General features: G+C 41.9%; 2 protein-coding genes and 1 long non-coding RNA gene across 3 annotated transcripts; 1 reads left to right on the top strand and 2 right to left on the bottom strand.

Annotated features, from left to right (window-relative positions):
* Window positions 1-919: 919 nt before the first annotated feature.
* Window positions 920-8619, bottom strand: LOC116735275 (uncharacterized). Its single transcript, XR_004342364.1, has 2 exons — window positions 7170-8619; window positions 920-6869 (listed from the first exon to the last, which is right to left on the bottom strand). It is a non-coding gene; the product is annotated as an uncharacterized LOC116735275 (long non-coding RNA).
* Window positions 8620-10886: 2267 nt separating this feature from the next.
* Window positions 10887-16343, top strand: LOC116735273 (epithelial membrane protein 1). Its single transcript, XM_032587028.1, has 5 exons — window positions 10887-11027; window positions 12527-12611; window positions 14242-14344; window positions 14933-15073; window positions 15184-16343. The coding sequence occupies exons 2-5, from the start codon at window positions 12537-12539 to the stop codon at window positions 15339-15341; spliced, it is 477 nt and encodes a 158-aa protein (XP_032442919.1). The 5' UTR covers window positions 10887-11027; window positions 12527-12536; the 3' UTR covers window positions 15342-16343.
* A 28-nt stretch (window positions 16344-16371) lies between these two features.
* On the bottom strand, window positions 16372-25130 carry gsg1 (germ cell associated 1). The gene is made up of 5 exons (XM_032587026.1): window positions 22519-25130; window positions 19686-19733; window positions 19436-19600; window positions 19232-19343; window positions 16372-17875 (listed from the first exon to the last, which is right to left on the bottom strand). Exons 1-5 carry the CDS (start codon window positions 22916-22918, stop codon window positions 17419-17421), a joined length of 1182 nt encoding a protein of 393 aa, XP_032442917.1. The 5' UTR covers window positions 22919-25130; the 3' UTR covers window positions 16372-17418.
* Between the last annotated feature and the right edge of the window lie 88 nt (window positions 25131-25218).

Here is a 25218-nt window from a genome sequence, read left to right as displayed (position 1 = left end):
AGAATTAGATCGATTCTTCACACACACTGACACATTTTAAGCGTTCATTTCTGTCCATTTTTGCTTATTGCGGTTCCCAATGAATAAAATCCTCAAATTCTGTTTCTCCGATAATTAGAGTATTACATAACACTAATAAAAATAAATACATTTAAGCTTGCAATAGTTATGGCCTAGACTCCCGGCATAAGGAGGATAAGCTGCCAAAGGCCATTACTGAAGAAGTTGGCTGTTCCTAGAAGGCTGTATCCAAACATAATAATAAAAAGTTGAGTGCTGGGGGGAAAAAGGTTTTAAATGGCACCGCTATAATGTAATAAATCTCAAAGCAACATTCACAACATTTGAGAACTTTATTACTCACATAAACTCAGACTGGCATCTTAAAGAACTATTTACTTACAAAAGAGTAAAACTAATAATCTACACTGCTGTCTACAATATCGCAACCAGAAACTTCAGTACATTAGATATTTGTATAGAGCAACAATAAATACTGGATATATGATTTTCACATCTTCTGTTTATAAATAAAAATCTCAAAAGCATGGTGGAAATTTAGTAATTTTAACTAATAATTATTTTTCCGACTGGAAGTGACACAACTGTGTTAAAGATCAAATATTAAATTTTTTTTTATATCTGAATCATTTAGAAAATGTTAATTATTTCCAATATTGTGCAGCCCTTCATGACCTCACGGAATAGCTTCCTCCACTAGAGGGCGACAGTGCGCCACATTAGATTACTGACATCATGACAGTGAAGGGATTCTAGTAAATTGACCTTTGCCCTTCATATAAATAATTCCCGTGACTTTTCAGACTGAGCCAGTGAATTCCTTCCAAAAACCCACAGAGAATGTTTAGCTTCATTGTTAAAACACACTTTTATTTCATTGTTTACACATAAAATGCCATTTTAAAATGCAACCATTGTCATAAATTTCATTTTACAACTTCTTCAATAAGTTTTTTTTTTATGATGTCAAGGAACAGAATAATAAGTAAAACCGTCCTCGTATGCACGTCTGTCTTCCTGAAGCGGCTCAGAAACGAACCCACTTCGCTCTGCCAGATGAAACACGCAGACGTCCGGTCGCTAGTCGAATTATTCTCACGTCGCCTCTAAAACAGAACCTCGTAGAAGAGGCGGGCGGCCGATCCGTTGATGAAGGGCGCGGCGGTGGGATGACTCATATTTGGGGTTGCCTAGCTACGGCTGGGAGTTGTTTTCTTTTGGCTCGGAGCGTGAGGACGCCGTGTGCGTCTGGTTTTCATTGAGAGAGGAAGGCTTTGTGTGTGTGAGCTGGATGAAATAAAAAAAAAAAAAAAGTTTAAAAAAAGCAATGGGTGTCACTGTACTGGGAGCAGGAGGAAGTAGAAATGCTTTGCAACGACAGGAAGTGATGACATAAGGACTGCAGTAGAGTTAGATGTTGTGATTTGAGGGGGAAAAGTTGCCAAGTAACTGAAACCTCTGCGGTTGGTAATCGTGGAAACATGCTAGCTCGGCTAAATACATGAGGAAATAGTTGTTGTTGAGTGAAAACTGTGGCTCAGATGATATTTAACCTTTAGAAAATCACTAGAAATGTTTACTGTACAATAAAACTAGAGTTTCCGCTTTACAGATGCGTAAAACTGATCCCTAGCAGGTTTTATTAGTTGCTTGCTTGGCATACTCTCTTCGTTTGGCTTTAAGCTGGTATTTACTCGTTTCATTTTACTCATAAACCGAGTAGAAAGTGAGAGTGGGAAATATTTAAGTACATTTTCCATTGAGATACAATGCTCGAAAAAAGTGAGAAAGATTTATTTTTGCTTTTTTGTTACATTTAAATGGTCCAGATCATCAAACTATCTTTGTTCATATAAACAACTAGATAAAGGTCACATCAGTGTGTCTCAGATTTATTCTCAAATTTGACTAAGGCACATAAAAACCTTCATTTTGCATTTATTTGGGCCAATCAGAGGTGGAAGTATAGGTCCATGTTTGACTGTGTTTTTATTTTTGGTTTTTTGCTGAAATGTAGTTAATTTTACTCCAAAATTAACAGGACACACACCTTCCAGAAAGTGCCACAAGTAATTACTGGTGTATTTTTTTTTTTTTTTTACAATTCTTCTTGGTTCTCATTTAATTTGGTCGGTTCCTTCACACAGACGTGGCTTTAGAAACTTGACGCTAGCCTGCTTCGTCTTTCCTAAAACCATCTTTAATCTGTGTTTGACACTGTTGTTCCACTAAAACACCCAATTTTTCTCCAGCTTTTTATTGTCTCACCTAAACGGTCACAACCCAGGAGCCACTGAAGGGGAAGCCTGTCATCAAGCAGAAGACAACGGAAAACATGTTTGTCCGTGGAAATCAAACAATTTAGGATAGCTCTGCTAAACTTCAGAAATTTGTTGTTAAAAAAAAATAAATCTGCAACTCGTTGAAGGACATTGATCTAACTATAAGTGGTGTGAGCAGTGGCTGTGTTTGGTATGGGCGGTTGCCCAGGGTGGCATTAGAAAGGGGCAGGGTGACCAAGAACTAGAAAATAAAGTACAACTTATCTGTCAGTGGTTCTCTGCTATTGGTATACATGTGGAGTAATTTCATTTTGTTTCCTGCTAAGTGCTGGGATTCCAGATTACAAAAAATAAAATTGTGATCATTTTTTGCATTTTAATTGGTTGGGGGGGCAGCAGAAGGAGGGGCTCACCCAGGGCACCGGTCCTGCAAGAACCGCCGCTGGGTGTATGTAAACATTTGAGCTCATATGCATAATTTAAGAGTTTCTGTAACCGAGTCCAGTACATTTTCTCGTACAGTCACTCCAAAAGAGCAGAATTAACAGGATATTTTTGGACATGATGACTGCAACATATTAGTCACCAGTTTAAATATGGCAGCAGTTCACTAATATTATTTAAAAAAAGCATAAGTATTTTAGTGTTTACTAAGAAACCAGCATCTTAAGGTTCTCATGTTGGAGTCTAACCTGACTACTATATAAAGTATCTCCTTAAACCCGTCGTCAACCCACACAGTTTGTCACTCCATCCCTTGATGCTGCTAGAAGTCCTTTTATTTTAGGTGATAAACCTTTAAGAAAGACTCTCTGACCTGCTGTTACCTTCACAGGCATGAGCTCAGTGGAGGTGTGGGGGAAAAAGGCTGTTGTGTCGCGCGGGTTGTGCTGTGCAGGTCCAGCGGTTAGCAATGTGTTTTGTACCTGAACCGGAGCCACGTCTCAATAATCCCCGGCTGGTTAGGAGTGAGAAATGACTCCCTTCCTGTTGAGCAGTGTGAGGCGTAGAATGTGAAAATATGCATCCATTGTCTGGGAAAAGGAAGCTGGTAATAACCGCACTGCTAAGCAACGGAAACAGAGAAAATAAGGAATGGAAACTGTGAAGTTTGTGTTTGTCTTCAATATCTATGGTGACTTGTTCAGAGACGATAAAGCTGATATGGTGGTTTGGTAAACACAGAAAATAAATAAACTATAGTAAATCAAATAGGATGTGCATTTGCATTCAGTTCTTTTTTTTTTTTTTGTCTAAAACCCCTAAAAATATCTGAAGTAATTAGAAAATACAACAATCCTAAACATCCAGCCAGAACTACAGTGGAATAGTTCAGATCAAATTATAGTAAAATGTTAGAATGGCCCAGTCAAAGCCCAGAACTTAAAGGAGATCCGTTAGTAAGAAGTAAGAAAAAGTCTGTGAGAAAAGTTGTTTACTACATTCCTTCCACAAAATCATTCTCTCAAAATAGACTCTGTTCTTCCCATAAAAGTGACTCTGTCACTTTTATGCAAATGAGCTGCTTCTGGCCCGAAACTGTTCACCAACACTTTACACACGTGAAAATAGCCTGAAACACATGAGCAACTGTGCAACCCTACATCTTTGACCCCGCGGTTACATGCTGTTCCTTCCGGTCCATAATAAAAACCCAGCTCACCAGACGCGCTCGTGTTCTAGTAACAAAGTGGGCGGAGCTCTATTTGGGTTGCTAGGCGATGATTGTGATGTCAGTATTAAGAGGTTTCTGACACCAAATAACAGTAAACGATTACTAGAAAGTACATGAAAGTACATTAATGGTTTTTTTTTTAGCACTTGGACTATTTCTAGAAGAAGTGGAGGCAGTGGGGCTCTTAAGAGGGGGGGTTGAAGGGGCCACACATCCCCCACTGGAAAAGTGCTGGCCAATCATGTTCATGTCACAAAAAGGCACACATGTCAACTTCTTCAACGAGGACATAAATGTAAAAAACTAGCAGCCGTAATTGGTTTTACAAAGCACCGACTCACTGGGGCTGAATGCAAATGTACGCCACACTTTTCAGATTGCCATGTTGTTGTTTTGTTGTAGCCATGCACTGTTTTGTGTCTACCTGACATGAAATCCATAAAGTACATTAGAGTTTACAGATAAAGAGACAAAACGTGAAAAAAATTAAAGGCGTTTTCTTTCTTTTTTTTTTTAAATGCTTGTCCACCACCAGGACGTTTATCACCAAAACCAGCCTGGTGACGCCAGGAGGAAAAAGCTTAACTTTTTTTTTTTTTCTCAGTTGCTCAACAGCCTCAGGTCAGGTGGGAGTTGCAACACTAACTCTTACCTCCCCTCCTTTTGTGTGATCTGCCTCATTCAGAGAAGTATTTCACCTGCAATCCCTCCTCCTCCCTGTAAATCCTGTAAATGAGCCCGAGGGCTGTTTTCTTTTTTTTTTTTTTTTTAAAGTGAAGAAATCTCAGGGCAGGGTACGACGTTGTGCAAAACGACAAAGGAATGAGACCGCCGACCACAGACTGCAGAGATTTGTGATTGTGCAAAAAAGAAAAGGCCAGCAGTGACATGGGCAGCGGTCGGGCCGGCTTCAGGCTTTTGTTTTGAAATTCTCCTGACTCCTCTCTTGCACACACCTTTCATTTTGGGGTGGGGGGATTTGGGCTGCGTTTTGTTTAGATCCATCTCCTCAGATCCGATGCCTCACACTTCTCAGGATGATTGAACGCCGACATCAGTGGTTAGCATCAGCAGTGAGACAAACAGGCGGCCGTTAATTTGGTAATGCGTGACTCAGCCGCGTTCGCGCCATGACAGTGGAGTCCTTGTTCGAAAGCGGCCACCTCTTAAGTCATGTCTCCACTGTGTAAAATAAAATAAAAATGTCAAAATGCCAACGTGCAGGGTGGGTCGTTGTTTGAAGAGCAAATCCAGCTTTCTGACGGCGGGTTTAAAACCAAAACTAGTCCTTCCGCCCTGCGAGGGGAAGTCATTTTTAACGCAGCTGCTGTCAGCTGGGACACCGGACAAAAGGCTCGACAAAGTTTCCCCGCCTCTTTCCCACATTCTGTCACCTTGCAACCACAAAAAAATTATAAAAAAAATCTATCTGTTTTGTTGTTTGTTTCATGCGGTCGACCGACACGATCTATGCCTCTTACTTTGTTTTCTGCAAAAAGAGATCTGATAAGTGCGGTGTGCATTTGCGTTCCGCCCTTTTCCTCTCGCACCCCTGGATCAAATCCAGCGCAACAAACTTGCTGCCACAAAATCCCCCAATTGGGACGCAGAGGTTCGAAGAAAACCTGTGGACAGCTCAACTATTAATCCTGCACTCTAAGAATCTAAAGAAGTGACGGCAGCATCATGCTGTGGGAATGCTTTTCTAAAATAGCCACACCGATCAGAGTTTGACAAATTTAGGTTTGAAGTGACCTTTGAATTTGACCAACATGATTTTTTTTTACATGGAAGCAATAATAATGTTTCAGAGCAGCTCAGCAGGAACATGGGGGGGAAAAAGATGTTCTGCAGGAAACATTTGAAGAACATAAATTATTTTTGTTCAAAACTTTACTACTTTTTTTCCCCCGGTTTATTTTGTGCATGTTGGGCCAAGATAGTCAACTTATTGTTTTTGTTTGTTTCAGTTTATTATTTATGTTACTCCTAATTGCACTGACAGAACAAATTAAAGTTGTTTTTACATGTTTGACCAGGCTTGTGAATCTATCAATGTATGTAAGTGTGTTGCACCGGTGCAGAGTTATCAAATAAATTTATAATTCAGTACATTTATGCCTGTGTTTTCTTTTGTTTTGTTTGTTTTTTTTTTTTTTTTTTACAAAGAAAAGTGTTTAGTCAATCCAGTCTTTCTGTATCGGATCGGTATCTGCAGATACTAAGAATCAGATATTGGTATCAGAAGTGACAAAAGTGGATCGGTGCATCCGGGCGTGGCGGTTCAACTCCTTCTGAAAATCTGTAGCAAGACTTGAAAGCCGAGAATAAAACCGCGCGGCATTTTAAATCACAAAAAGAGAGTTTTACCTTTCTAAAAATGCATCGTCAATTCAGTCGCTTTAAGAAAATCACATGCAATGAAAAGTGAAAACTCCTTTAATGCTATGCTAAGCTGTGCTAGCAATTGATGTTGAATCCATAATGTTTCATTTTAATTGGTTTATTTTCAGTAATTTACTATAACATATGTCGGTTTAGACTTGTGCCTTTGTAAAAAAAATAAATAAATAAAAAAATGCAATATTTCAAGTTAGTCTGGCACAAAATAGCCATTAAATACAATGAAGTTGGTTGTAAGAAGTGAGATAAAGTGAGTTCAGGGGGTTATAATACCTCTGCAAGGCTGCGAGTCAAACTTCATCACCGCTCTGGTTTGTCAGGTAACTGAACCACTGGCCTCTCCTATTGGTTTTCCTCCAGGGCTTTTACAGGCACCTGATTGGTCCGTTTCTTCTGTTGGGATTTTAAAGACATGTTGTGACCAAACTCCTGCCTCCCCCCTCCCTTTCTTTGCCGTGGCATGGCTCAACATCCAATAGGTTTCCACTCTAAAAAAGAAAAAAAAGAGAAAGAAACTAAATCATAGCTGACTGATGCGTGACTCACGCGTTTCCTCTTCTTAAAATAAACTAAGATTTGAGGAAAAGCTGTAAAAGAACATTCTTTGCTTAGTGTTTTTGTTGTTGTTGTTGCCGTTCCACAGGCATTTCCCTTTGGGTTTTTTATTACTCAGACGCTGAATGGCAGACGCAGACGCTCTCTGCGCATACTGTTTGCTGCATAGATTAAGTGGCAGGGAGTGGCGCGTTTCTCCTAAAGCGAACGTTGCTAACCTTGCCTCATCTCACCTGCGGGGTGGGGTAGCCCACACCCAGAGCAACGAGCAGGTCCAACCGCATTCTGGTTTGTCCTTTTTGTCCTCAATCCTCCGCCGTCCGTCTCACATCGCGTCCTGGAAGCGGTTTGGGTCTCAAGATGCCTCACCGCATAGCTATTCAGTTATTTCTCTCCTCCCGCCTTCCCCCCCAACTGCATCCTGAGTCACGTTGCGAAGCGGGACTTGTGTTGTTTCCATGCATCAGAGGCCGAGTTACTCATCCCGGTTTGGTGTGTTTGTCTGAGGTTTTCCAGGCTGCGCGTCTTCAAAATTACCTCCCATAAAATCAAGCTGGCATGTTGAAAGGATTGTTTGAAGGTGTGGCGTCTGGGACACAGAATGATCCGTTCCAGTACATCTCGCTCCCACTCCGTTATGTAATCACGCTCGCGGCTTCTGCGTTTGACCTTCGACCCGGTCAGCCACACGCAGGCAGCCGTCTGAAGTCTGAGCCGGCTGCGTGTTTTCTCCTGACCGAGGGTCCGGTTGGTGTTACGTTTCCCCTCATGATGAGCTCAGACTCTCCGTATGTCCCAAGGTTTTTTTTTTGTTTTTTTTTTTCTTTTTCAGACGTTTTGCATATGAAAATGAACAAACTGCTCCTGATGCGCGTGCCGCCCCGACCCCCTTCAGCCCACTTCTTAATGAACTCGCAGTTACCTACAAACTGGATTTAAACTTGGAAGCCGTTTCCATTCAGCGCGCCTCCAGGCTGAAGTCGCCGTACTCGCCGTGTGTTACGCCTCCATCGCTGATTTGACGTTTCCGACCCAAACAGGCACAGATCTTCAATAAGTACACTGCAAAACATCCGAAGGTGGGTTTTGGCTTGACAACGAAGGTTGGAGATGCAAGTGAAGTCAATGGGAGAGCTGTTCTGGTTTTAATTCAAAAATGAAAAGTTCATCAAAAAATGATTCAGCAAAAAACAATTAGTCTAAACATTGTTTTTGTTTTGGGGTTTGTTTTTCTTTTAGTTCTGATAGTGCATTAACCTTTAATTGTGAGTCGTCGTGATAAATTTCTGTATCATTCTGAATTACCTTATCGAGTTAAGATTGATTATTTATTGTAAGTTGGAGGAAAAATGTCTAAAATGCAGTTTATTGAATTTTAGTCAGATTGAACAAACATCTGCCTCGATAACACACAAGAGGCGGGTCGGTGTAACACACATCCATCTTCGATACAAACACGTGATGCAAAGCACTCTGGGAAATAGTTCCCACTCCCTCATTCAGTTCTTTTTTTGTTTGTTTGTTTGTTTTTTAAATGCTCACTTAAAAACCTGAGCTCTCTCAACTTTTGGAGGTACGGCAAAATGAGGAAAAAGTTAACACGTCTCACAGCTGTAAGTTTGTCTTTCAAAACTCACATAATTGAGTTCAAAATCTTAAACCTGCAATATTTCTTTGACTTAAAGATCAGAAGTTAGACACAACTACACGTTTTTACAGTGTAGTTTATCGCAACTTTTGTTGGGATTAAATTTAAACTAAAGAGTTTGAGTTCATTTAACTGAACGACAGACGTTTCCAAGTCTTTCTAAAGATTTGTACACAAATTTAGGTCTGGACTTTGACTAGACCATTCTAACACACGACTATCCTTTCGGTCTGATGGAAGGAAAACCGCCAACAGGATCGTCAGAAATTTATCTCCACCTACCTTCCTATCTACTACCAACCAGACTAACAGTCCCTGCTGAAGAAGCGTGTACCCACAGCATGATGCTGCCATCGCTGTGTGTTTGCAGTGAGAGTTTTGAGTTCTGTTCTCCCTATTTGGGCTAAAACGTACCAGAGCACCTCCAACTTCTTCCCTGTCTTTTGCAAACACTTGTGGGGAGGAAAAATGACGAGAGGTGAATGTTTTGCCCTCCGTCGTGTGGCGGGGAGCGGAAGTAGCCGTCAGCGCCATCAGTGGGCTCGTTTGATTCCCGATGTGATTACCTTGACGCTTGTCAACAGCACATTAAATCGCGCTAACGTCTCCCGCCATCTTCGCCGTTCTGCTTCAGAGATGATGCCAAGTGTGTAGATAGTTCGGCTTTCAGCACAAAGCACTTCACCGATATGGAAATTGATGCCATTCTTAAGCAGCTTTTCTTCCCCCCCTCATCCGGAGGGGAAGGATGAGACTGGTTTCGCCGTGTTGCTGCTCTCTTCCCTCAGACATTGCCACATGTTGAGCCGTTTGACCTACTGAAAAATGATGCTACACGTCCTGGCTTCTGCCCCGGCGCCTCAGTTGTGTCGGATTTGAAACGCAGGAATCCGCTCCCGGCCCTGCAGGCCGACGATGAATAAGGAGATGTTTGTTTTTTATTACTTTTCCATTTGATTTGTTTTTAACGGATAGAAGGTTTGCTGCAGTTCAAAGAGTTTCCCCCTCAGTGTCCTGTTTCTTGCAAAAGTACAACCACAAATTTCTGGGAATTTTTTATTTCTTTTTACCAATACAAAGTACCGTCGCACATTTACAGAGTAAACGTTTCGACTGTTCAGATTTGGAAAATATTTCCGGGTCAATTGGACTTCCTGAAGAACATCTGTTAACATCCATTTTCCAGTTTTGCCGTAGATTCCCACTTACATTTAAGTCTGAAACTGGTCGGCTGATTCTAAAACACAAATATTCCTTTTTTCAAACCCAGGATTCTCAAAACGTGGTACAAGAACTTACTGGTTGTACTTGGGCTGCCTTTTCATGCCAGTCACAAGAATTTCTGGTACCAACTGCTTTCGAGGTAGATATGAATCTAGTAACTATATTGTGACAGTCAATATTAGACAGGAAACAAGTGCTGGTAGCTGCTTATTGCTAAGTCCTCCTCTCTGAAAACACCCAACTTAGATTTGGGAAACTCAACCGTGCTCCACTTGGATGTTTAGGGAACCACAACTCCGCAAATGCTCGACACCACCTCTAAAAAAACGCTGAGAAATGCCTCGTTATGCAGACGATAACATGCCTGCAGAGTACAAATGAGACGCCAAATAAACTATAGCCTCGCCTTACTTTAGTAGCTCACTGTAATCTAAATGGTACAACGTGTCTTAGAGGCAAATGACAATCTGTCACCGCGCTCATTTGGAGCACATCACTGAGAATGAAACGGTGACCATGAGTAATAACAATTGATGTCACAGCCGTGCGAAATGTCTCCCAACCTCTCCACCCTTTGCATACCAACGCGTTCCTCCTCGGTTTGCACTTAGGCAACGACTTGCACCCGTTTGCCCCCCCGTTTGTCCCCTGCTCTGTTGCCACCGGCGACATGCCTTCGTCCTGAAACACCCTGGGAAAACACTGCATGCATCAGGAGGAAGAAGCTACACGGGTCGTCGCTTACATGCCTAAATATACACGTGCGTTTCGCCCGTGGCAACGACATTGTGATTTTGCTTAGCTGGTTTGCAGTCTGTTGCCATGGCAGCGTGCGTCCAGTCAGAGTTTTAGGAGTTCCCCCCCTCAACATGGCCGGTGAGTCACCAGCGGCCCTCATGAGAGTGAAATCAACATCTTCAGCTGATTGGCAAAGGCATGAGAACGAACACAAAGCGGGGAAAAAATGACTTGCTTGGGTTTGTGTGTGTGTGTGAGAGAGAGAGAGAGAATCATATGGGCAGAACAGACAGGAGAAGGAGGCAGAGATTGTGTGAAAGGCAAACAAGAGGCTTGTCTGGGTGTGGACGTAAAAGAGGGCTGGGTATAAGTGGGCGTCGGAGTTGTTTCTTATGTTTGTGCACTTAGACTCGCAGCTTGGAATTAAGATCACTGACAGCAGGAGGAAAAGGACGTGGAAGAGACACGCAGCCGTCTAACAGTAAGTCAGAGTTTATCCCCGGTGCTTCTCAGGGCCGAGGCAGCGTCCAGGAGGGTCAGAGAAACCACATTTGATTATGTTTTCTTCTAAAGGTTTGCTTTTGGATGCTTTAATTGAAATGCAGAGAAAGAAAGGTGCACACTCAGTTGTCCACCTTAGCCTGAACCTGTTTTCCATTTTCCACCCTGTTACTCTTTCACTGCTGGTTTGACGTTCCAGGCATGGTGGGATACACTGAAATTTGGCTTGAAAATGTGGGTGAATTTAAGCAATTTAAATTTCCGACTTCTAAAATTGCAAATGAGATTTGATTTGATTTGATTTTTTTCCCCCGGGATTGGAAACTCGGCAACTGGTCCAGGCCAGACGTTAAAGTCCCTGCAGCAACATTTGACAAGTTTGGCCTTTTTGAGTGAATGTTGGAAGAACCGAATATTCCTCGATTAAACTTTCTGAAAATAAACAGTTGAATCTTTTTTTTTAATATAGATTTTTCTTTTTTTTTGAAATCTCAGCTCGATTTTATAATCTGTTTAATTTCTCGAAAGAATGTAATTTTTTTTTTGTTTTTTATTTTTTAGCTCCTCAGCGCTTTAAGCTGAAACAGCACAGGTAGCTCAAAAAAAAAGAAAATAAAAGTGAATCTCGTGGTGAAACGGGAGGCGGAAAAGTCAAAACGATGCCCGGGGGTCTGGTCACATGTCTGCCAGCTCCATGCCCCGTGCCTTCAGGAGGTTTTTCTTTTTTTTTTTTCTTTGGTGGGATGATGACACGAAACATGCCAGAATGTTTTTTTTTTTGTTTTTTTGGAGGACCCAACCCTTGACCGCTCCTTTCCCGAACCGGCACATTCCAACAACCTCTGATGTCTCCCACCCCAGCGTGGCTCCGCGCGACCGGATTTAACCCAAACGCGGCTCGTGTACACACGAGGCTCTTTACGAGCGACTAAAACTGTAATTACAGTTTTACAGTGAAAGCATGAAGCAGTTTGTAAAATGGCTTCTGCGGCTTTTAGTCCTGTTTTTAAAAAAAAATTTTTTAAAGGCAGGCAGGCAGGGCTGCATTGTGTGCCAGAGTGTGGAGGGATCAGCATCTTGGTGAGAGAACTGGGCGTGTACACTACAGTTATTTCAGGGAGTGGCAGGTATCCTTCAAGCTTTAGACAAGCCCATACTCATCTACCCACCAGGAAATCTTCCAGGCCCTCTCTGCCAACAGCTTCTGTGTTTACTGACCCCCCTCCACCTCTTTCCCCAGCAGAACCTCTTTTGTAGACATTAACCTGAGTTTGGTTCATGAGAATCCATTGGCTCTCTCTCAAAAACCCACATTAGAAATCGAGTAGGAACGCCCTGAGTGGGTGTGGCACCTTTTGGCTTCAAGCCTTTTAGAGTGAGCGTGTTGACGTCCATTGTGATGTTTTGCTTGTAGCGTCAGCTGCACGTTCAACACTGTCAACTTCAAAAACCCTGTTTTCTTTCTGTTCGTCCCTGCAGGAAAGTCATCATGCTGGTTCTCGTCGCTCTCTCGGTTCTGCACCTCGCAGCCATCATCCTGCTGCTGGTGGCGACCATTGACAATGTGAGTAACGGCTCCGTGTTGCCTTGACACGAAAACGCGTCGCGCAGGTTTGCTCAGTTCTAGCTCGTCATAAAGATTGCTCAAGAAGAGTGAAAAGGATAGCCTAGCAAATGCATTTAATAGAGTACCTATAACGGAGAAATAGGCGCAAAGAGAAAAAGATATGAATTCGGGGACTGACTGTCTGACAAGACAACCCCGATCCCCGTGGCAGATGTCCATCCGTGACATCTGCCACGCTCCTCCTGAGCAACATGCTAAGACTGAAGGGTGGGTCTTTGTTTTGGTTTCTACTCTTCCAAAATGTGTCTTGCCAGCAGGGGGCGATAACGTTGCGATTAGCATAATCAAGCAGATGAGACAGATGTGTGTGTGTGTGGGGCGGAGGGGGGGGGGGGGGGGGGGGGGGGGGGGGGGGGGGCGGATATAAAAGATGTTATATTATTGTTGTGACTTTTTTAACACAAAAAGTGAGAAGCAAGTCTCTACATCATCGCTTTCAACTGTTCTTGTAATTATCTCAGGATGTCCACACGCTTGAGAACATTGTAAAGTGCTTTTAAAAATATCTGATTTGAGATGCAAACGTAGCAGATAATATACGTTTTACTAAATATTCAGGTTAATATGAATAGAGACTTAAATTCAGATTTGGCTAAAGCTAAGCTAACTGCTTGTTCAAAGAGGGGCGGGGCCTGGAGTTGACTTCTAGCATCTTGAAACAACTTCAGTCAAAAACATCGTACTAGTTCATGCTAAGGCTATTTTAGCATTTTTTAAACCATCCAAACATTTGATATGGCTGATTATTTACATGGAATTATTGACATAGAAAACAGAGGTTGGAGGCGGTGCACCACCTCTGATCTTCCTATGTGAAACACAAACTAGTAACGGAACATGTAAAGGGTTCCAGATAGAGTAACTAGCTAAAAGAAAAGGTATAGCAAAAATAACAAAATAGTAATAACAATTTAAAACTAAATATTTTTTCTGCTTACTATCAAACAAACACTTTAAATATTCAGCTCTCGGTTTGTTTCTCTTAGGAAAATCATTGGTGGCGCACCATTTCTTCCCTTATTTCCCATATAAATCAAATTGTCTGGAACTAACCACCCAATGCAAACATGACCACGGTTTTAAAGGTTCACGAAATGGCATCAGCACAATAAACTTAGAGATTTTAGTTGTTTTAAGTCGTGAACTTCAACGACCAAGAAAGTAATCTAGTGCAGGGAAGATATTGACAGCATATAACCTAATCTAACAGACCCTCAGGTCTCTAAGTCTGTTCACCTGTGTGTCGTCTCTCTAGACTTTCATTCCTTTCCTGTTAGCGTTTCACTCTTCCGTTCCAGGCCACGTACCCGTCATTTCTCTTCGACACAGACAGATGACAGTTAGTTTAACGAGCCAACCTGCACACGCTGCTCAAGATACATTCAAATATCTAAGATTCCTCTGAGCGGTGAGGAAAGAGTATTGAGTAATACCACGGCTATGCGGCATCTGTCCTTTCAATCGACACACACGTTGCCTCTTCGCTAAGGCTAACTCATCCATTGACGTAATGGAATAACAAAATGGATTGTGTCAAAGGATTTGATTTGGCTGCTCTCCCCATCAGGCCTGGTGGGTAACTTCTACCACGAGCACCGACGTGTGGGGGCGGTGGTTGCTGACAGGCAACAAGTGGAACTTGACCGATCTCCCCGCCAGCTATCCAGCAGGTAAGCATCAACTGTCTTCCCAAAACACTGATGAATTTCACCTCGATTCCCAACCATGCGTTATCACTTTGCTCACACGAGTTCACATATTGATTGTTAGCATAGGAAAAAATGGCTCACCACTAATTTCACAGTTTAAAAAAAATTTTTTTTTAATGAATCTCAACTGGATTTGTTCATCTATTCTTTAAATTATAAAATACTCGACTGATCAAATTAGCGCCGCTTGGTTATCGTTTTTAAAACACAGCGATATAATCGAAAGAAACATTTATCCTGTTTGAAAAAAACACAAGACAAGAGCACTGTTAGTGCTAAAATTGGGACAATCTTCCATTGACTGAACTTGTAAAGTGTAAGTATATATATTTACATATAATTTATAGATTGTGATTTGGGACAAACAAGGGAAACAACCTGAAAATTATATACATGTCTCTAATAAATGAACTAATAAATGTTTTTTTTCTTCCAAAAGTGAAGATTGGGGTCTTGTTTAGTATAAAAACAATCTGTTATGATGTCACACGCCTCCTCCTTATTTGAGCCCTCGCTGATGTATGTTGCTCTCTCTGGCGCCCCCTGCAGACTACCTCCAGGCAGTGCAGGCCACCACCGTGCTCGCCTGCATTTTCTCCATCATCGGCCTCTTCGTGTTTATCGCTCAGCTCTTCACCCTGCCGAAGGGAAACAGGTTCACCGTCTCCGGCGTCTTCCAAGTCCTCGCCTGTAAGTCGCGCTTCATAACAACGTTTCTGCACGCTTCCCGACGGGACTAAATCGTCACCGTTCTTTTCTTTTTCTCACCCTCCCTCCTCCTCCTTCATCATCCTCTTCAGCTTTGTTCATCATGATCGCAGCGTCCATCTACACGGACCGTTTCCACGTCAACGAGCGCAGCATCGGTAACTACGGCCACAGCTTCATCCTGGCGTGGATCGCCTTCGGTTTGACGTTCATCTCCTCCATCGTTTACTTTGTGCTACGCAAGAAGTAGCGTGGAGCAAGTTGGACACTGGATCACACTCCACGTTGTTTGTGTTTTTGTCTTTTTTTTTTTTTAAAAAAGATCTACTCTTTCAGCTACAATCCTGTTTTTTTTTTTTTTGTTCCTTAATTAAATTTATGCTGCTAGTATAAAATCAACAGACCTGTGGATATTTTCACATACACTTAACGTTTGACCGACTTTGCCTTCAGACGGTTCCTTCGACTAATGAAGCAGGAGTCGAACTCAGTCGAACTCAGTCGACCTCGGTCGTGTCCAAGTGTGTTTTCAGCCCGGAGTCGGGCTGGCTTTCTTCAGGGCATCTAAGGATACGTTTTTTTTTATTATTTTGTTCAAGCTGAACAGAGAAATCCTTCAGGTTTACGATAAATTCGAACTTAATGATTAGTTTTTCGTCGAGTAAGTCACTATTTTCAAAGAGATCATTAAGTGCTCGACTGGCGGCAGCATAACGATGATCAATAAATATTCAAGTGTATTTTTTTAAAATGTACTTTTACATTTATGAATATGTATGTTACAGTAGATTTTAAAAAAGGGTATTTTGTTATTTTCTTTGATGTTTTTGCATTATTTTATTGTTAGTTTATCAATTTTCTTCTATCTTCTCTAATAAAAAGACGTTCTCTTACTTTATAATGCTGAACTAAAATGATCGAAAAGGCCTTAGATTAAATTATGCTCCTCTAAAAACGTCATAGATATTGGAATAAGAGATATTTGTAATTAGGAGAGACTAAATATTCTGGGAGTGAAGCTGTCGGCGCCACAGATTTATGTCAATTTTAGAAAAATCCAAACTTCGTGCGGAAACGCCGTTAAAATCTTCCCACCAGCCGTGTTCCCACAAAGGCAACCGTTTGAGTAATGAAGCGCGAGACATGATGTGTAAATAGGATTTCTTCCCAACAAAGCTCAGTGTGTCTGATGTTTATTTTTGCTACATGAATGATCCTTCACAGTGATTTTTGAAATAAAACTTTTCATTCAGTGGTGACTTGTCATTTATTTGTTTTTCCCCCAGCGTTGCAGTGAACGGTGTAGTTCAGCGATTTTGACTCAAAGGTGAAACAGACATCCGGGATCGATGGTTCACAACAAGATATTCGTTTGAGTTTAAAACAGAGATGAGGTCATTCATTCTGTGTTTAGACAGGTGACTCTCATTTAAGGACGAAATGCTGAGAATGTTGCGTTCTTTTCTAAGAAAAGGAGAAAAATCCAAAAATTGTTCAAAGAACTAAACTTTAAAAGTTGATTGGAGAGAGAAAACGCGCAGAAAATTATTGTCTAAAATCTCAAATTCTGCAAGGTGACTTACTATTTTGTTGTATTTATATGGCAATAATTACACATCAGTATATAACGGAGGATTGCTGTGTTATTTGAGTCCTCACTGATGATGACTGTATGTTGAAAGAAAATGGATAAATGTGGATAACCGCGGGACAGCAACGGACAAAAACCTGTCCAGAAAAGTTCTTTTTGAGATATTTTCCTTTTAAATCAAATTTGTAATAGAAGTAGACCGTTACGTTTTGCAGTTTCACTGTATTTTCCAGTCCGTACCTTCAACACTTCATAAGCAGTTACATAAAAATAATACATTTAAAAAAATTAAAATTTGTTTGGTGTTTCGAACTTCATAACTGTATGCTTATTGCAAACAAATTATGTTTAACTGCATAGATGTACATCTTTGATCGATATCTTCACAAAGAGACCAAATTTACTTTCACATGGACTCTAAAGGGTTGAAAGAACAGCAGCTGATTTAATTCAGGTTTGCTGTTTCGGACTTTTTTTCTTCCACTGAATTTTCCATCGAAATCCTTGGACAGAGTGCTCTGTGAACAGACAGGTTGTTGTTGAGTTACTGACCGTCTGCTGGTCAACTCAGTAGTCTTCAACCAAAACCTAACCTACTAACCTTGTTAAACATAAGTCGTTTTTGACCAAAAGTGTTGATATGTGATGATATGCATTTCACTTTTTTGAACAAATTCACTGAAATAAATTCCCTTTTTGACGATATTCTGATTCGCTGAGATGCGCCTGCGAGAGTTCAAAGCGGGCTGTAATCCTCGTCCCGATCGAAGGGATGCTCCCTGCATCCCGGAAGCATCCTGTGAACGGAGATGGAGGGCGAGAGAGACGGGGAGGACAGGGAGAGGCGGTGGAACGGGGACGCGGGTGCCGGGTGGGGCGGGGGAGGAGGGAAGGAGTCCGAGTGAGTCAGGGGAAGCGAGTGGGAGTGGGTGAGCCTCGGCGAAGCGGGCGGCGGAGGCTCGTAGTAGGGAGACAGGTGGGAGATCACGGGGGCAGGCGGAGGGGCGGACAGGGTGACGGGCAGGTTTGGGGGGGTGTAGTAGGGAGCGGGTGGCAGGAGGCCCACGAAGTTAAAGCTGCAGGGGTTGAGGCTGGAGCTACTCCTGGGCCCCACCATCAGGACCTTCTTGGTGTAGTTGTTCAGGGTGGAGACGCCCGCCACCATGCACACGGTGAAGGCAAGCCACACCAAACTGACAGAGACAAGAACAAAGAGGCACAATGTTCATAACGGTTTCTGAGTCTGTTTCAATTAAAGTGCGAGCAAAAACAGCTAAATCACCGCAGGATTTTTCTCTTTTGTTCTTTTAATCAATTGCATGTGTTTGTAGAAATATGGTTTGGTTTATTTGTTGTTCGGTGACCAGAGCAACCATTGGTAAACGCCAAAAGTGAAGGGGTCCTGTAGGACTTGCTTGTTTGTAGGGACTTCTGAAATAACAGGCAGGTACCAAGTGACCCAAAACCCTAACCGAACCCCACTAAAAACTGGGGTGCGAGAGGAATTCAGGGAGGCTATGGAGATCGACATTTGCTTGTCCTAAGGCAAGCGACTCCAACGGGACACAGGATGTGTTTGATTTGGGAACCTTGACTCCTCTGATGATTGACTGGCAGAACAAGTTCTTTCAAATATCCTTAATGCGTTCACCATTGATTAGACATGGTCATGGGAGCAGGGAAGAAGTAAATGCATCACCTTTACAAAGGTTGTTTCAATAGTTAAAAAGCTCCCCAAGGACAGTGTGGCAGGAGTGGATGACTTCTGTCCTGGGGAGCTGAAGGATATGGATACCATGGTATTATCATTGCTGGCCCATGGAGGACTGTAACCAAATGTCAGGAGTGGTAAACTGCCCCCCTCTGGATAGGGGGTCAATCACTGCCCCAAACAAAACAGTCCAAGTATCTAGAGTGTTGGGAGAGAGATAGTAACTTCCCCTTATAGGCCTATTAGCTAGCTAGCTTGAGGGACTCCTGCTAGCTAACTAGCTAGAGAGTGATGGGAAAGGGATGTATAGTAGGTTCTCCTGCTAGACTTGCTAACTAGCTAGCTAGCTTGTGGAACTCCGGCTAGCTAACCAGCTAGTTAGTTAACTAGTTAGATAGGTGTGGTCAAAAAAACTGAGATAAGTCTTGGATTCAATTTACCCTTCCTATACCGGGAGGGTAGCGAGGAAAATTTAAGAGCAGAAAATACTTTTTTTAATATAAATTAATTGAAACAGAAGTGACCCATTACAATATTTGGAATAGTAAGTATACCTGCAGCTTTGACAAAAACATGACCTAAAATAAATTAATAAGTGATTACAAGTTCATTCTTATTTTAAAGTTGAAATCTGAACATTATTTCAGAATATTAGGACGAACCTCTCCTGGCTGCAAATCCCCATATTTTTTGTCTAGTTTTACTATTGCTTTACTTTTCCACAAAATGTTACGGTTAATATCATATTCACACGCTTTGAGTTTCCGGCCATGTTGTTTCTGCTTATAAGTGCACCTTTAAAATGTTCCGATTCAACAGAAAGGTCCAACAGACTCACTAGAATGCCCAGGAGTAGCCGTAGCTGTGAGGTTTAAAGTCTTCTGGTCCCATTGAAACCGTGGTCTGAAACACCTGCATGAACATCATGTGACCCACCATCCCAAGAAGACCTGCAATGCACAAAACACCCCCAGAAAAAACATCAATGATTTCAGTTAAAACCAGCAACCCAAATACAGATCTGAGGCGGCAACAGCTGTACCTCCCAGGACCGTGAAGACAGCTGCAAAGGCGTTGAGCATCTGGCCCCAGCGCAGCGTGGAGGGAAACCAGGCTGTGATGCACAGCTGGGCGGACAGCAGCAGGCAGCTGACCAGCAGCAGACCGATGTACATGAACTCCAACGTGAGACACAGCCAAATTATTGCTGCACAGGAAGAAACGGAGGCTCAGAGCTGGAAGAACAAACATGGATGTCAAACAATCATCCAGCAGGAAGAGGGAGAATTTACCTTCCTCTGATTCGGGAGTCAAACTGGAAAACCATCGACATTTCTCTTCTAAAAAGACAACAAAAAAAAAGGGGGTTATAAAATAAACTCACAAATCTGTATGGACAGAAAACATAACATCCAAAGTCCTCACATTAAACAACAAGAATTACATCAGAAACCTTCTTTTTTTTCTTCTAGAGGAAACCCCAAGTTTAATTAAGCACATCCATCAACTATTATGTAGCAAGACCGTTTGCACATAGCGCTTCTAATGCCGGGCATAACCTGATGGGGGATTATAGGATTTGTTTGGTGTAAATCTGCCAGCATGGCAGCAGAAAGAAAAATATTAGCTGCACCAAAAGCTGAAACACAGGCTAGTGGGGATTTTTTCCCCCCCCTAAGACGTTAAAAATAATAATTTAAATAGGGGAAATTTCCCCAAGATATCAACCAGAAAGCAATTATTGCTCTCAGAAGAATCTTGATTGGCTCCAGGCGCATGCAGCAGCAGCAGCAGCAGCATCGTCCCGTCTCAGTTTTTAGTTAAGCTTCTTTGCGGCTTGATTGCCAAACTGTTTAAATGATAGCTCCAATAATCTGCCTCCCAACTCACAAAAGGATGAATCTTAAAGAAACAGGTGCAACTAGGGACGGCAGGAGAAAATCAAGCATACATCAACGACATGTACTACAGTCGGGAAATAGAACGGACCAGACGCCATTTTGTGCTGTCAGACGTCTTTTCTAACTTTAATACAGTCGTCATACACTTCGATTTTTTTTCCAGTCTCAAACACAAACTTCAACGTTACTTATGTGTCAAAGTGACATAAGGTAGTTCTGATTTGAAGTGGAGAAAAACAACAACATTAGAGACGTGGTTAACATCTCTAAAGCCAATCCAGAACAACCAATCGCCTCTAATCAATAAAAAGGTAGAACTGAGTCTGCTCTGATTGGTGATCTTCGACTGGGAGCATTTCGTCATACGACAAGCGTGGCGTTGGGAGGAGGTAGAAATGCTCAATGTTTTCACAGATTATCTGTCTTCTGTCACGAAACTGACAGTTTTAGCAAATATCAAACTTTTTGGCCTACATTCAAACTGTTTAAAGCTAACGCCACACATAACCCTGAGCCAGCCAAGAAAACCTTAGAATTATGCGTTACTTCTTGTTGATCTAGCACATTGAATCCCGGACGTACACTTTAGTTTTTGCATTTGAACTTCTTGTCCTTTCGTTCTAAAGAGGCGAGCAGTTGCTCCTACTGCGCAGAAGTTAAGAGGCCGACGGTTCAGCTCCCAACGTCGTTCTTGCTCAGTCCATCTAATCAGCTGCAAACGAGACGATGATAACTCGGCCCATGTTTGTGAATCCTGTTAACCTTTCTCCTCCCTGGCTTTTAATCCATAATTGAGTCTTGCTGTTGAAGTCTAAATCTCTGTGAGCAGAACTCGCCATGGTGATAATCCTCTTTGGGCCGAGCACACAGCACCACAGTCACACATCTACATGGGAGCCAAGGAGATCCTGGCTCATCCAAACTACCGTTCTGTGCCCCTGCTTCATAGTGGGACCAGTAGTGGCCTTGCTACATGCATTTCCAGTAAACAGCATGTTATTGCAATCCCTCATGATGAGATTGTTTTAATATTCTAAGCGTCACACGTAAAAATGGATTAGCATCTTTAGATTTCCTTAGAAATCCGTTGTTCTTTCATTTATTAATTTTCTTCAACCTATGTAATCCCTGTCAGAGCTTCTAGTGACATGTTCAGGCTTTTGCATCAAACAACAACAAGAAAAAAAAAAAGAAAACAAGCAACGTTGTCCTTTTACATCCAGCCATTGATTTCCTATGCAATTCTTCTCAATTCTAACTTCTTGTCGATGCTCCATCTGATTTTCTCCAATAGAACTCGATTTCTTTGGTAGAATTTCAACGGGGCCAATCAGCGAACAGGAGGAGAGGTTGTGAAGGATGACGTTGATTTTCGGTAGAAATGAACCAAAGTCGTTCAGTGGGTTTTTTGGTTGCTATTCCAAAAATGCAGCCGCCTTGTTCGGCTCCCCTCTTCTCTCTTTGCCTGGCAGGATTGTTGTTCACAATGCAGGCAATTTCCTGTAAGCTTCTTAGCATTAAACTGGCTCATTGCATGTGCCACGGGCAAACGTTGGAAATTGGATGATTAAAACCTCAACAGAGTCCACGCTTTCCTTTCCTTTTTTAATTTCACGAGCTTGCTGTTGTAACACAACATCAGTGGACATCGATATAATAACGCCACGCAAATTGCGTTAGCCGGTTTGACGTTAGCGGCGTCTCCATTTCTCCTCCCGCCTCTCAACAGAGAACGTCCGGTCACTTTTCAAAATAAGAGCATCAACATAAGTCACTCCAACGGTAGTGATAGAACATCCTGTCATATTTCAAAATAAGAGCATCAACATAAGTCACTCCAACGGTAGTGATTTTTCTGAGACGTTTATAAGTAGGGTGGGCTAAATGTTGATATCTTTCACCACACTAAAAACAAAATTGGCTTTTGTTACTAAAATAACGTGAAACTGACATAAGGAGTTAAAAACAAAAAAGTTTTATATTGAAGAATATATACTTTAACTGGCCTTGAGACAAAGAAATTGTACCTTTAACTTCATATTTTCTTGCTCAGTTTTTTCAAGTAGTCACTGCAGATGGTTTCTGGCGATTTCTGCTGCTGGAACTAGCCAGTCCTCTTTAGGACTTTACTTTTGAATCTGCAGAGAGCATTGTCTCTTCATTTTATTTACTTTTTTTTTCTTTCCCTCTTTAGGGCCAACCGACAAAACCCTCGCTCTCTCACCCCATTCGTCCACGTAGATGTTCTCCTCGCAGATGATGAACAGGCCGGTGTGAAAGTTTGGGAAGACGAAGCGGTCGTCGCCCGTCTCCCAGAAGAACTGGATGTTGGAGGTGTTGGACACGCCCGGCACAGGGATGCACCGCTTGAACTTGGTGGCCGTGCAGAGAGGCTTGGGCACCTTCTGCTGGCCCGTGCACCAGAAGGAGGAGGTGAGGGCCACGGTGCTCAGCAGGAGGGACACGACTGTCTGGAAGAAGGACAAGGAAGGGGAGCGCACTCTCTTGAGGAAGGCCATCATGGGAGGAGGAGGAGGAGGCTGGTCGAGGGAAACAAAAGTTAAAATAAAGATATCTGATCCCTTTTTTTTGTCTTTGTTAGAAACGCTTTGTTGAGATGACATACAGTTTTTCTAACTAAATCTCCAAGGAGATGCAACAGATGAGTGCATGTGAATTCTGTGTAATATACTCCTAAAACTTCTGTGTGTTTTGTTGTGATTTTGATGTGACAGACCGATACAAAATGGAGGACAGGAAAGGAGAAAGGCTGGAGGTTCACCCTTGACCGTAAACAGCCAGGGCTAAAGTGGAAGACAGCGAGTGATCTGCTCAGCTGCGTCTCATTTTAGATGTTGAGCATGGACTATTTTCTAAATGTAAATACGGAAAGAAAAAAAAATCAGAAACTTTTCTGCTTTTCTTTTAATGTTGCAAAAGTGCGAGAACCTCATGTTTCAACTCTACAATGAGCTACAGATTTCCCTTTCTACAACAATCTAACATTGTTTCTTTCAAATATTACATTTTCTAAACGAGTCATATTCACACAAAAATTATTTTCGCCTTTTATTGATGATAAACAAAATTGAAATAATTACTTCTTCCACCACGGATTTGGATCAAAGCATGTCTGAACGGCTCAGTGAGAGTCCAGCCCGACTGAGAATCTGTGGCAAGACATGAAAATTGATATTCACCCAAATCTGGGTTTGAATTATTTTGCAAAAAAGAAATATAATAATAAATTTCACTCTCTAGAGATCTGCAACCTCCTTAGACCATCCATTGTGGCTGTAACTATGGCTAAAAATGAAAAATCACAGCAAGATATATAAAAAAGTGGATGTAATAAATACATGCTGTTTTTTTTTTTTTTTTAACTAATAGTGCTAGGAATATTTTTTGCCTCTAGGTTGCAAACTGCCTGCTTTAAAAAAAAAAAGATACATAAAACGTAAACATTCTGGTAAGAAAGATCTATTTATTCCCTTTCAAGTTTTTCTTGAATCTAAAAATTAAATTCCTACAACAGATATTGATAAAAGTGGCTATTATGTTTTGAAGCGCCTTGTATCTTTTGTGGCTCTTCACGTTGTCTAGCTGGAGCGAAGACAAAACCTGCTTAGTGCTGTAAAGGTCGCTGACCCCTGCTCTGGCTGGACACGGCCTGTAGAGAAAAACCCAAAGGAATTTACCAGACAGTAGCTGGTCTTCAAAGTACTGATTCAGAGGCCTGAACAAAACTACACATCACACTGTCACGACTTTTTTTTTTCTTTTTGCTGATAGAAAAAGAAAAAAAAAACTTCAAACAATGCGTCATTCTTAGCCCCACTTCCCGACGTTGTGCCGTTTGTGTTGGTCGGTCGCAAAAAGTCCCAATAAAATTCACAGAAGTTGCAAAGGGCTACGAATGAATTTTTCAATACGCCAATCGTTGCCAACTTTTGCAGACAGACAGGAACTCACACAGCCCCAATGAAGACGTATTATATCAACTGGAGAGGAAATCTGGCATCGCCATGGAAACCATCCAGGGGACGGACGCGACACATCCGAGCCAAACTGTGTGTTGGAGACAAAGGAAGGATTCTTACCTGCTGTGCGTCTTCCCTCAGCCTCCTCTTGGAGAGAAAAAGTGGAAAAGAAGTGACAGCTCCCCACTCCCACTCCGCTCCACTGATGAGGGGAGGATTTTGGTCACCACGTTGACCTCTACGGGGGGGTGTGACTGTCACTCCGACACAAGCAGGAGCGTATCTCTCAATCACACACACACACACGCGCGCGCCTTTAATCCAGCCGTATAAATAAATCCAAAACAGACAGCTCAGGTCCATCTGTTTCAATTTCATTCCTAGACTCATCTTGATCCTTTTCATTCCCTTCCTCCCTTCCATCCCCCAATCTCCAGCCAAGCCTTTTCAGCCTGCACAAGCAATGTCGGTTTAATTTAACCTTGACACACTGACCAAAGCTACATATACACACACACACAACTTTAAATTTGGAGAGAGAAACTGTATATTGATGAGCAGTAGGACCTTTGGAGTCTTAGTCGGGATACTGACAAACAGCATTCATACGAAATTCATTTATTAAGACCTGATAGGTGCAAAGCACTGAGCTCTATGTATGTACCGCTCCTTTAAATAGAGTTTGTCCCCCACACAAGTTTCTGTTTTATACTTTTTTTTGTTACATTTTAATATTCCAGGCTAACAGTAAATTTCTGCCACAAATCTCAAGATGTTTCGAGATTAATCTATGAAATTTTCAAGAAAAGAAAATATATATATATATACTGTATATATAGTACAGACCAAAATTTTGGACACACCTTTTAATTCAATGAGTTTCCTTTATTTTCATGACTATTGACATTGTAGATTCACACTGAAGGCATCAAAACTATAAATAA

This window comes from Xiphophorus hellerii, chromosome 16 (assembly GCF_003331165.1).
Source record: "Xiphophorus hellerii strain 12219 chromosome 16, Xiphophorus_hellerii-4.1, whole genome shotgun sequence".
NCBI lineage: Eukaryota > Metazoa > Chordata > Actinopteri > Cyprinodontiformes > Poeciliidae > Xiphophorus > Xiphophorus hellerii.
This window is presented reverse-complemented; position numbering and strand designations above follow the sequence as displayed.

Excerpts from the sequence above, each read along its gene's own strand:
- LOC116735273 (XM_032587028.1), top strand. The coding sequence starts at position 12,537 with ATGCTGGTTCTCGTCGCTCTCTCGGTTCTGCACCTCGCAGCCATCATC. Across the intron at positions 12,612-14,241 it reads TGGTGGCGACCATTGACAAT|GCCTGGTGGGTAACTTCTAC; the intron begins GTGAGTAACGGC and ends TCTCCCCATCAG. Across the intron at positions 14,345-14,932 it reads CCCCGCCAGCTATCCAGCAG|ACTACCTCCAGGCAGTGCAG; the intron begins GTAAGCATCAAC and ends CGCCCCCTGCAG.
- gsg1 (XM_032587026.1), bottom strand. The coding sequence starts at position 22,918 with ATGTCATCTCAACAAAGCGTTTCTAACAAAGACAAAAAAAAGGGATCA. Across the intron at positions 19,734-22,518 it reads CATCTACGTGGACGAATGGG|AAGAGAAATGTCGATGGTTT; the intron begins GTGAGAGAGCGA and ends TTGTCTTTTTAG. Across the intron at positions 19,601-19,685 it reads GACTCCCGAATCAGAGGAAG|CAATAATTTGGCTGTGTCTC; the intron begins GTAAATTCTCCC and ends CTTCCTGTGCAG.